Genomic DNA, 13,550 nt, shown 5'->3' on the forward strand with positions numbered 1-13,550 from the left:
TAAACCAGTTCATAATCTTTTCATAGATTTTACAAAAGCATATGATTCAGTATTGAAATCAAAATTGTAAGGAATTATTTTGGAACTTGGAATACCAAAGAAGTGTGTTAGACTTATAGAAGCGAGTTTGAAAAACACAAAAGGTAGAGTACGCGTGGGGAAATTGGAGTCAGAAGAATTTGTAATAAAGAACGGACTTCAGCAGGGAGATGCCCTGTCTCCGCTACTTTTTAATTTAGTCCTAGAATATATTGTACAAATGGCAGCAGATAATTCAGAGGGTGTGGAGTTGAATGGAAATATTAAGATTTTAGGGCATGCAGATGATCTAAACATCATTAGCGATAGGAAAGAATCTGTAACAGCAAATGTGAATGCGTTAATCAAGCCTAGTGAAGATGTAGGTCTAAGGATAAGTGCAGACAAAACTAAATACCTGGTTACTACTAGAATGCCAACAGCAGTAGATCAGAAAATACTAAGAGTTGCAGACATACAGTTTGAAAAAGTGAACACATTTAAGTATCTAGGCGTGGACATCACTTCGAGAAATGAAATTGAATCCGAACTGAAGAAGAGATTACGGGCGGGAAATGCGTGCTACTTCTCACTGAATAGATTACTTTTATCACCGACATTGTCTAGGAATTTATAGATTAGAATATACAAAACTATTATTCTACCAGTTATGCTGTATGAGTGTGAGACTTGGTGTCTCATTGTGCAAAATGAGAAGCCGTTTCGAGTATTTGAAAACAAAATTTTGAGGAAAATTTTCGGAGCAAAAAGGGATGACATTACCGGAGAGTGGCGAAAACTGCATAACGAAGAGGTTCACGAACTCTATTCAAGTCCTGACATAATCAGTATTATTAAATCACGTAGGCTGCGATGGGCGGGTGATGTAGCTCGAATGGATGAGGGCAGGGCAGCGCGCAGAGTACTGGTAGGGCACCTAGAAGGAAAACGCCCTGTGGGGAGACCGAGGCGTAAATGGGAGGACATCGTGAAGGCTGATTTGAGGAGCCTAGGTATTGAAGGTGAATGGAAGGAAATAGCCCAAGACAGGGACAGATGGCGAAAATACGTTGCTGCGGTAATGGAATCTCGAGTCCGGTATGACCAGTGAGTGAGTGTGAGTGTGAAGACAAGAGGCCAGTTGTGTATTCCTGTGGAGAAGGAATGTGACCTGTGTCTTTTTAATGAAACTGCATTTAAAGTGTCATACCTTGACTCCATAATTGTTATTTAGATATTGCCATTTCGGTTACGCTGTTCGAGCCTTATACTGAATTTGTGTAATGGCGTCAATGTGGGCAGAGTGGTCACCTCAGTGGTGGCTTTTTGTAGGGGGAAAACGTAAAAGCAGCGGCGGAAAGGAGGACTCCGTGGTGATTCCCACAGTAAATCATAACGTGACATCGAGGCAGCAGATGAATAGGAAGTACAAAGGTGGAAAAACGGAAGGAAGCCGAAGAGAAAACTGGCAGTAAAAACGAATCGTGTGTTACAACTAAATATATTTAGTTCTTTCTTAAAACAGCTTTATCTCTTACTTCTTAGTTTAAAACTAAGTGACCACTTTACCTACTCATGTTGCGCAAAGTGGTCATTAAGCCACTTTGTAAAAGTTGAATTGTTTCAAGTACTTAATTTTATCCTGAGGTAATTACACTAAATGAGATTATACTTGATCAGTTGCAGGTTATAATCACTGATTTCTGTGCACTTCCAAATACTGTTACTCAGCTTAAAAAATATGAATACGTTGGCTTGGCCACTTTGCCATGCTCTCCCCTATAGACTGCATAAAAACTATGTATACAAAAACGTTGGCATACTCTGACGATATAAACAGGAACACTCCTTTAAATGAAAGAAATAGTTGGAATATCGTTGTAAGTTGCATTAGCAAGTCTCCTATATTTATTTATGGCGACAAGTTACAGACTTGTGTCCATTCCCAAACCGTCCGTTTTCTAAGTGATCGAATATAGTTATTCATGTGACCATGACACAATCATAGCAAATAATACAAATAGTAATATAGACACTGTAACACACAACAGACGAGTTACAGGGTGACAATTATTCAACTATATGAAAAAAAAAACGTAAATTAGTTACGAACTACGGCGTGCACACACTTTATATAGCATGTAAACGTCACTACAGATATTCGGATTTAGGTTATGTATGACATGTTCGACATGCCTGCCAACATTGGCGATGATATGGCGCAAACGAATAACGAAATTCTGAATGACGCGCTGAAGTGACGCATGATCGATGCTGTTGATGACCTCCTGAACGTCTGTTTTCAGCTCTGCAATAGTTTTGGGGTTATTGCCGGACACCTTGTCTTTAATATAGTCCCCCAAAAAAGGAGTCACATGTGTTCAAATTGGGAGAACATGGCAGCCAATCGAAGCCCACGCCAGTGACATCTGGGTACCCCAGAGACAGAATGCGGTCCCCAAACTGCTCCTCCAAGACATCAAACACCCTTTTGCTTCGATGTGGTTGAGCTTCATCTTGCATATCTTGTTGAAATCAGGGTCACTTTAAATAATGGGGATGAAATGGTCTTCCGAAATCTCCACGTACTGACCGGTAGTCACAGCGGCGTCAAAGAATATCGCTCTATTCCATGACTGGTCATTGCACACCACACAGTCACCCGTTGAGGGTGAAGAGACATCTAGATGGCGAATGCAGATTCTCAGTCTCCCACATGTGACAATTTTGCTTATTGACGAATACATAGAAATGAAAGTGGGTTTCGTCGCTAAACCAAACCACACTAATTCACATCATGCCTAGCGGCCAACCGTGCAGTTTGAACGTCCTAACGCAAACTTTTAGATGTTATGACGATTTTATTTCATATAGTTCAATAATTGTACATTGACCAGTGTGAAAAGAGCTTTTTTATGTGACAAATATGTCACGCTAGGAGTCCATAAAATGTTTTTGCGCTAGTTATGTTCAGAGACTGACATCACACTTCCATGTGATGGATATTGCTTCACAGATGTCGCTGAAAACTTCTTCCGCGGACAACTGCGGTACCTGCGTGTTATTCGAATCTTTAACACGCTCGAAACAACCAGGTGTGTCTTGAATAATGGCAGCAGCTTCAGCGAACCGGGCAACTAGTTCTTTTGAATTGTCTGTTGTGTCTCGTGCATCAAACGATTCATCTCCTGGCCAAAAAAGAAATTCGTAAGTGAGGTCCGAAGGGTGTGGAGGCGCTTGTGATGGCCCACCCATGCCAATCCAGTAATTGAGAGAAACATAGGCTAAATGACATTAAGAGCAAACAAAATGTCGTGAAACCTGTCATGCTCGGATAACAATCGTTGCCTGGCTGCCAGCGGGACATTCTCCACATTCGGTAGTACTTCACGAAGAAATATGCGATGGTTTCCTCCGTCGTGCGCGTTAGGCAGAAGATATGGCCCAATCAGAGTATTTTACAACTCACAGACACGTCTATTGTTGCTGCTGAATATTTGTTCCTTAGAACCGGCAGTCTCGAGAGTAAACGAAACATACGTTTCAAGTCAGTGATGTTTACATTTTGGTGCAGATACCAATGTCAGAATACCACTCGGTGTGGAAAGTCGTCAGATGATACGCTTGTACCTTCTGATAATTGAATAAGTGCTCGCCCATCTAGTGCAGGACGCTCCACACATCGGCTTTGGAGGTACTTATTCCCTTGGCTATGAGCCATGTGCTAGTGCTGAGTTTATGCTCAGTTCGCTGTAGCGCAGCTCCCTAAAACTGAACAATTGGCACGCTTCGAGCTCTACCAGTTACCCTGCTGTTTGATGTAAGGAATCCTGTTTCACGTACACGGGCACCAAATCTTTGAAACGTGTCATAATTTAGTGAACTCCTCCCTGAAGCTATTCTGTATATAAGCACCCTGATGCTTGAGTGTTGCTTCGTGTCTGCCCATAAATGAGATATATGTCAGCCAACTCGACTAGAGTGTAATCAGGAATCTACTACCTGTCATTTTAAGACAACATAAAAGAAACAATAATAACACAATTGTTCATCAAGGGACGTCTAATTTGCTAGCAGTAGTGACAATTTACCCTTCGTAGCAGTAAGTTGATGTAATTGTGTTGCGAATGAGATTCTAGTGTCAAAGTGTTTCATACGAAGAAGTCGACCAAACTGTGAAGTCCTTCAAGGTGAAACAGCAAACCTGTGACATTTGTGTCTCATGACAAAAGTGATTCTTTTATCTCTTCTAATACCTCTACAAATATATACACACAGTTTTCTTTCTTTCTTTCTTTCTTTCTTTCTTTCTTTCTTTCTTTTTTTTTTTTTACACTCAAAGGTAAGCGATGAGCCTGTGTAAGGTAAAGCTAACGAGAATGTTCACAGCCTACCTTATTTTGCGAAAGAGTGGAACACAAATTTTCAGTGGCCACGAACTCAAAAAAAGACGCCTAATATCTCACGAAAACCAGCTTAGAAAATTTGTTTAATCTCTGTTCAGGACCATTTGCTTCCGCACTTAAATGTCTCTCAGAGGGAGGCGTACCATTATTTTCCCATATTTTTCACAGACTCTAGCTTTGAATGGAATGAAAAGATGCCTAAATACATGTTGCAGTGAAAAGTAGTCTCTCCTGTTCCAGAAAGACAAGCCAGGACCTAGGCAGTTCGTGACACTTCTCGTCACACGACGGAAGGAGCCATAAATAAAAGCAAATAAGAGTGGTGTGAGGCACCTAGTTTCGTACACCTGATCTTACAACTTTTATGTGTAGTTCAGACGTAGATATTACCGTGAGAAATCACTGTTCGTGTAAGGCATTATACATTACTGCGATTAAAAGAAAGGTAAGCAGCAAAGATATCTGCTGGTATTCGACGATAGCGCTAAACTTCTCGACTCAATCACGACGATAAGATATCAAGGGCGGGACTCGAGATAGCGAAGGAAAAAAACCCGACACGCGGATGCTCTTTGTTGAAACACCTTGAAGGACACACACTGCTATCACATCTGGCAGTCAGACGAATTCATAAAGAGCCACCTGACTAGAAAAGACGTACAGACTAGCGTACAAGAGGAAAACGTTGATCTACAGTATACGTCTTTCACATAAACAAAGTGAAAGCTGATAATAGTCCTCAGAGGGGCGCACAATTCTACAGTCTTCACAGGAGCTAACTGAATGGAAATTAAATAAACTGTAGTATACGGTACAATGAAAAATATCCTCCACCTATTCATTGTATCCATTTGTCATTATAAATTTTGAGACTGTGGAAATCAAGAACGGAAAAATGTCAGGTAAAATTAAAATTCCACACACTAAAACTGAATCAGTAGCAGAACAATAGACTTCTACATTATAATAGACAGATTTAGTGATACCATTAAAGAAAGGCGTTGGCATCTGTACGGACAAATATAGACAACGGACTGCAGACGCTTTGCAAAACTACTGATGATGAACAGTGTAAATTAGATCAAGGTTTCACAAAATTCATAACAGAAAGTTGTATTGGGTTCTTATATTGCTCTACCATTTTCAGTTACATACCGTCGTCGGGTTCCTGTATCATTGTTATTTGAACATGAGTGACAAATATAACTACAATCACAAAAATAAAATATAAATGACATGAACAATACACTGAAGTCCTTACGAAACTCTAAGAAATACCCCTTACATACTATGGAAACGGAATCATAGGAATGCAATAATAGTCAACTGTTTTCAGCTTATTTGAGTCCATCATCCCAGATCATTTGGTCATAAATGTGAAGGATATGATACAAAAACTAGGGATGTTGGAAAAGTACATACACATTAGTGGCCACACTAGTTGAGCAGACAATAAATAGCAGTAGGCATAAAGTGGCTACAGAAAATTCACAACGTGAGATGAAGTGGACAACACTATCATAAGCTACAACATACCTCAATCTGTTAAAAATAACCTATAAGTTAATAGTTTAAAGATAATAGTACCTAATTGTTCAGTAGTATCTGTAGTATTTATCATCGTTATAGTATTTGACTACAGATTATTTTTAACAGATTGATAAAAGTTTCAGCTTAAGATAATATTCTCCATTTCAGTTTGTGAATTTTTTCTATTCTCGTCATGTCTGCTGTTATTTACTGAGTATTGAAATTGTATAACCACTGAAATGTATGTACTTTCCCTTCGTCTTTATTTCTGTTCCACATCCCTCGAATTTGTGACCAAATAATCTGCTATGACGGACCCATCTAAGTTGACAACAGGAACTATTATTTTTTTGGGAGGACTTTTTGGTAGTTTCATAATTATGTTGATATAGAAGACATATGCAGTACCATGTGAATTTATTTTTCTGATAACCTGTTACGTTATCTTTCAGCTTGACCCTGATTGACGTATTATTGTCAATGAATGTGTCAATTGCTGTATTCCTATGTATCCATCTTGTAAATACAAAACTGCATTGTTCCTGTCGTTTACATTTTATTTTTATGATTGTAGTTATGTTGTGACTCATATTCCAATTACGATCATACATGATGTTTTGTAACTGAAACCAGCAGGACAATAAAAAATAACTAACACAGTTTGTGTTACGGAATTTGTGGAACATATTTACTCTGTTGACAATGGTCAGTGTTAAGGGGCTCTGGAAAGGCTCAAAATCATGAAAAGTTCAATTTTTACTTTTTTGCGTTTTCTGAATCTGCAGACTATTACCTTTTAATAGATATATAATTTATTCAATTCCGAAGAATACAACTATTTTTAAATTTTTCTTGAAATGTATTCTACATGGGCGTGACCCACTGTGGCGCTGTTAAACTGCTGTCAAATGGTGTTATTATTAACGTCCGTGTTCATCAGGTACATTTTAGTGATGTGAGATTAAGTATGTGTTGTGGCTAACCTGTGATGGTTCAATATATATCGCTGGTGTGATTGTCGATTGTTTCATGTTTATTTACTCTGTCGTTATCTCGAAAATATTCGTAATTAATTCTGTTTCTTGAGTCTCTGTTTTGTTGAAGTATAATAATGAGTAAAAGTAAAGTTATTAGAAATCCTCTGAAGGCTTTTAAGAAAAGGAGAAATGTTGGAAAGCCAAAGGTATTTAGAAATATGGGAATGAAGATAGGTTCTAACATGGTACGAGCGACGCTTGCTTTAGACAAGGAACGCCTTCGGGCTGCAGACAGGGCTGTAAAGAGTCTAGAAATACAAGCAAGAGTAAACAGGAGGAGGAACAAGAGGAAGCTGGAGGAGGAGTTTGCAGAGGATGAAGATAATCCATCCTATGGGCCTGGAATGCACTAAAAAGTTAATCCAATCTTTGTCGCTCGATTCCCAAAACTTTTATTTTCTCATACTAATTACATGTTTTCTAAGGATCTTCCAAACATATTTGTTTAAAACTTTCAGTAAATGTTACATAGTACCTTCTGCATAATTTAACACAGCCTTTTTCCAAAAAACTGTATATTTTTAAATATATATAAATAAAAAATTGCAAAAAAATGTTGTGAATTTTCATTACAATTGAAAAAAAATCATCTTTAATAACTGAACTAAAATTTTGTAAAATCCCTGTGTTAAGTTGTAGCCCATATTCCGATAAATAATCTGTAAAAAGTTCAACTTCCTACCTCAAATACTTTGTGAGGAAAGATGTAATTTATAAGCGTTATTTAAACATTGCAAGTATAGGGCGTTCCGGAGCCCCTTAACTGACTGAAAGAAAGAGGACCTATATTAAATAAAATCACAGAAGAAATCACCGTAATGGATAAACATTAGATGACTGCACAGGTTCACAGAAAGACATAAAAATCTTCCGAAAAAGCTCTGCATCCCTGGAGGTATTTCCAAGAATAAAAAAATTTAAAATAGTAAGTGTATTAAATTTCGTTTGTGTGTAGAAAGGCGGACATAAGAAATTAGGAGCAGAAGTGACAGGTTTGTGGTCCGGGGACATTACAGATGTGCCACCATGAGCCCACGATATTATGGGATCTAGTGCCAATGTGTTACACGATACTAACAATCACACAACTGCCCAGAAGAATCTGTCTGCGTTGTAGACATACAGACTGGACACAACTGTCCAGTTTAAGCACTACCGGCTCAGGATATTTTCGGGTCACCACCGCGTTTTCCTTCGCATATTGCTCAGTCTTAAAAGAATATCTAAGTTTTAATATCACGTTCTTGTTATGGGTGACACAATATTAATAGCGTGTTACGAAATGGGTCAGTAAATAATAATCACTCGAGTATAATTATTGAATTTCTTATAACCACAAATTTCATTTTTGCTTCTGTGCCCTTTGTAGAAATTTGTCCTTGAATTCCGAGGGTTAGATTTCATTATAAGTGCAGTAAGGTGACGCTGGGGTTCTTGTTGAGACTGTATTCTTATAGAGCACATCTCTCTGTAGCCTTTGGGGTCTGAAAATATGGCAGAAGCTTTCAGAAGAAATTCTGATGTGGAATGTTGTTTGCAACCTCTTCAGATACACCTGTTGTTTTCCTAAACTCCAACGTATTTTCACGAACGATCATTTAAATAAAACCAAACTTCTGGGCAATTTTGACGGTTGTGTAATTTGATTGAATCATGGTAAGTTTCTGCCTGCTGCCATCTACCATGCTGGAAGCGAGTACTGATACAATGTAATTAGTGAAATCTCTAATTTACTATTTTCTGAATTAGAATTTCTGCTTCTCTTCGCAAGATATGGTCTAGCCTCAACGTCATTAATTTTGAATATCTCCAGCACTGTTTCGATTCTTGTGCAATGTGATCTAGCGTCCCCTTGAACTCAACAGGGGACTTAAAAGTACCTTGGTACTGAAGAAAATAATGAAACTCAAAGATGCTGTAAGAAGGTGAAACATGCTCAGAATCCAATTCAAATTCGAGAAATAAAATTTTGGCGAAAAGTTATGCTATCTGAGACGACAGACCCTAGCTCACGAATCATTATTTTATATTCCATATTTCATCTCAATGTTTAGATCTTTCCTATTTCTACTGAGTCGCCTTGTCATTAAAGTTCCCGTACACGGGGATCAGAAATAGATTAAAGGGCACGACCTTTTTTCTGACTGACGCAGAAAGACGTCAGGCTTATTGGTTGCTATTGTTCGCTCTTTGTGTATTTGTCAATCGTACTGGAAGTGTTAAGTCCTACGAGCACACCTTCTTGTGCCTTTTGAGATATTCATTCTTCGCCAAAATAGGGTAGTCCGTTATTAAACGGTTCGTTGTCTCAAAATGTTCTCCACAAAGTCGCCATCTGTCATACTGAGTAGTTTTCATTACTGCTTTTTATAGTTCTAAGCCCGCAAGGTCTGACCTTGTGTAGCTACTATCAGACGTTCTGAATCTGTTTTCATTCTTTCTCAAGCCGAAGATGCTTCAGATCTCTGAAAATTTTTTATGCGACGTGATTTCTGACTATGCGTAGAGTTCTGTCTCCATGATAGTTTTGACTTAATTCTGAGTCTGTTTTGTTGTTACGTTACTTACGTGAGTCAGTACCGTCATTTTCTGCGTTCTGAGATCCGTCTTGCAACCATCTTAGCTAGTGCAATAATTACTGTATTTTCATTTGTCATCTCAGATCGCATTACTTCTAGCCAAAATTTTATTTCTCGGATTTGAATTGAATTCTTAGAATCAGTTTCATCTTGTTATAGTTTCCTTGACTTTCATTATTTTCTTCAGCACCAAGGTACTTGTAAGTCCCCTCAAGTTCCAGATTTTTAATAGTGGCATCTTCAGGGAAGGGTATGTGCTCTGGCTTCACAAGTTTCCCTTTCACCGTGCTTGGTTAGCTTAATGCCTTTCATTTCTTGCGAATAGCTTCAAATCATCCATGTAAGAATGATGTTCAGTTACTTTATGAATGTCTTGGAGCTCATAGCTGAAAGAGTTTCCACTTAGTTGTCTGAAAACTGTAATCACACAAATGCAAAGCAAGAATGGAGTCAAAGAATCACCTACAAATATTTCCCTTCTTCCTGACTAATCCGTAACTGTATATGTTGTTGTACCATGTTCATGGATAGCCTGGTGCTCCATCGCTCCAAGCTATATACTTACGCACATTACGTAGCTAGGGCAAATGACGCCCGCTGCAAACTTTGATTTTCTCCTCGTGTCGACGTCTTGCAATTTTTTGTTTAATTCAGATCGCTGGTTAGCCTGTTTATTTAGATCAAGACGAGTTTACAACGAAGTAAGACACAAATTTCAGTAATTCCCTTTTGAACAACACAGTTCATGACGTGGAACAACATACAGTCCAAAGGCGCTCTCCTTCCAACATTACAGTGGTTCCGTTTCTCATTGTTTCATTGTCGATCAATAAAAAGGAGCAAGAAACCATACAAGCAATCCAAATGTAGCCTTACTTAAGTTACGTTGCTTAACTTGCCGTAACGACAGTTGTTCCATCTATCTACCGGAAGTAAGGCACAAGATTCTCTTCGTCCTCTTCTTTTTCGACATCGTCTTCTCGCTCTTTCTGTTCCGCCCTTTCCTTTTGCCCTTGTCATTTTGTTTACCTGTTGCGACAACCGTGCCCACACTGAACACGCGCCCATGCTACACGGTAGGGATGTGAAAAACCGACCGGGTAAAACCCAGACCGATATTTTAGATCTGAATAACCGGCATTTTTCGACGTTTGTTGGATTTCGCGTATAAGTTCTTTTAAAATTTTTTCTAACAACCGGGTAAAGAAACCGGTATCAGTTAGCCACTAGCAGTAACGGTGAAATTTTTGGTTTTTAAATAAACCTTTTTTAAAAAACGAGTAATTTGTGTTCGTTGGATTTCGATTCCTTTGAGACAAGAAATGAGAAAAGCTATCAGCGCCGTTGGAGTAACGATACAGACAGAAACGATCAACAAACACGTGTCTTAAGGATTGGTACAGCGTTGCTAGAAAATAATGTATCTGTTACTATTTGGCGTGGCCTATTTGATAGTATGCGATTATAGGCAGTGAATGAGACTTGCTTATCCTGTCTACATGGTATCTTCTTTCTGTTCGCGTTGGAGTTAGTTGTATTACAAAATGGCACCGAACTTAGTCTGGAAATATTATTACAACGTGACGTAGCAATGAAGTACAACCGTGCGTTTGCTTTAAAAGATTAAGGACGCTATGAGCCGCAACAAAACTGCCACATCATATAAGGAGAAAACTTAAAACTTAGCAATTCATTCATAGTTTACAATAAAAGTGAAAAGTAGCTAATTTGTTGTCTGTGTATACATAATACGCATTTATCTGCCTGTAACTCTTTCAGAAGATTTTAATCAGTAGGAGAATACTGGTGGTTTTATTATTATGGAACCAATTATTACTTTCCGGGAAAAGTTGCGATGCTTGGCAGACTAAGTTTTCTTTTATTTGCGTATTTCATTTAACATTTTGATTCTCTGTATCTTGAAACTGAAGCAGTCAATATTTTTCAATCTTTATTGGATTTCTACTTTTATTACAGGAAATAGTAGGAATAAGACACCAGAAACCGGTTATTTCAGAAACCGGTTTTCTTGGCGGTTTTAAGATGCAGGTTAAAATGGCTTTGGAAAAAAAGGAGATATAACAGAAAAGCAGTTGTTTCGGCGGCAACAGCCGTCCCTAGTACGCGGCCTGGTTGTTTTATCTTTGTTACGCCACTTGTTACGGAATAATATCATTATTGTGTACAATTTATAGAGTTGAAGAGATTACAATAGGCATACGGAATTACCAGATGCCTGACTATTTTATCCGTGCGACACTAAAGGCTTCACCTGTTTTGTTGAGATGCTTTATGGCTATATTATTGAGATTAAAACTATTGTTATTATTATCATTATTATTATTTACTGGCAATCCCAAAAATCATAATATAATTATATGAATTATCGAGTGAATTTTGAATTAGGATAAATTATTATAAAACTCGGAAGTCGTGTGAAATTTCGACATGGGCAATTAAAATTACACCGGACTGGCTTTCACACAGAATGAATAAACAGTACTGAGCTCTCTAGTCATTACCAAATGAGAGATCCACTACGATCGAATCATTGACTCCGTATATGGTGGAAAAAGTGCAGACTCTTACCCAGCACGCAGCCGGCGAGGGCGAACAGGAGAACGGCTTGTCTCAACATGTCGGGGGCGGCTGGCACGCGCCGCTCATCGCCGCCCTTATATACCGTACTGTATTGGCCACGGGACCTCGAGAGGCTGCGACCTTGGCAGGTCAAAGAGTAGTCCACTACACACAAGAGCTGCCGACTACTTTATCTTTCACTAGAAATCCCAGCTTTGCACGATATCATAGACAGCTCTTCGCTGATGAGATAACCTGAGAAATTCATCCATATGTTCGTACTGAAACTGATTACACTTAAGTACACTCAACAGCCTCAGAGCGAGGACTGAATCTCATTCTACTAAAATGTTGGACTTAAAAATCAAAAGACAGCCTTGAGTTCTTGTTAGCAAACATTTCATTATTGTGCTTGATATTAATTCTTAAAGTTTACATTCTTCACTATTCCTGGAGAGTTCCACTACTAACACGTATCGGATTATATTGTCTTTTAAAAAGAAGAATTAATTTAAAAAAGCAAGTATATGAAAATTAGGTCCATTACCCACTTATACAGGGTGTTTCAAAAATGACCGGTATATTTGAAACGGCAATAAAAACTAAACGAGCAGCGATAGAAATACACCGTTTGTTGCAATATGCTTGGGACAACAGTACATTTTCAGGCGGACAAACTTTCGAAATTACAGTAGTTACAATTTTCAACAACAGATGGCGCTGCAAGTGATGTGAAAGATATAGAAGACAACGCAGTCTGTGGGTGCGCCATTCTGTACGTCGTCTTTCTGCTGTAAGCGTGTGCTGTTCACAACGTGCAAGTGTGCTGTAGACAACGTGGTTTATTCCTTAGAACAGAGGATTTTTCTGGTGTTGGAATTCCACCGCCTAGAACACAGTGTTGTTGCAACAAGACGAAGTTTTCAGCGGAGGTTTAATGTAACCAAAGGACCGAAAAGCGATACAATAAAGGATCTGTTTGAAAAATTTCAACGGACTGGGAACGTGACGGATGAACGTGCTGGAAAGGTAGGGCGACCGCGTACGGCAACCACAGAGGGCAACGCGCAGCTAGTGCAGCAGGTGATCCAACAGCGGCCTCGGGTTTCCGTTCGCCGTGTTGCAGCTGCGGTCCAAATGACGCCAACGTCCACGTATCGTCTCATGCGCCAGAGTTTACACCTCTATCCATACAAAATTCAAACGCGGCAACCCCTCAGCGCCGCTACCATTGCTCCACGAGAGACATTCGCTAACGATTGATGACGGCGATAAGCATGTGGGCAGCATTTGGTTTACTGACGAAGCTTATTTTTACCTAGACGGGTTCGTCAATAAACAGAACCGGCCCATATGGGGAACCGAAAAGCCCCATGTTGCAGTCCCATCGTCGCTGCATC

General features: G+C 39.0%; 1 protein-coding gene across 1 annotated transcript in view; it reads right to left on the reverse strand.

Annotated features, from left to right (window-relative positions):
* LOC126234784 (trypsin-1-like) overlaps positions 1–12,297 on the reverse strand; it is a 32,047-nt gene extending 19,750 nt beyond the window's left edge. The window contains exon 1 of the mRNA XM_049943532.1: positions 12,160–12,297. Coding sequence (XP_049799489.1) covers positions 12,160–12,208 — 49 coding nt within the window. The 5' untranslated portion in view covers positions 12,209–12,297. The remainder of the gene's footprint in view (positions 1–12,159) is intronic.
* Between the last annotated feature and the right edge of the window lie 1,253 nt (positions 12,298–13,550).

Source organism: Schistocerca nitens, chromosome 2 (assembly GCF_023898315.1).
Source record: "Schistocerca nitens isolate TAMUIC-IGC-003100 chromosome 2, iqSchNite1.1, whole genome shotgun sequence".
In the NCBI taxonomy this organism is placed as follows: domain Eukaryota; kingdom Metazoa; phylum Arthropoda; class Insecta; order Orthoptera; family Acrididae; genus Schistocerca; species Schistocerca nitens.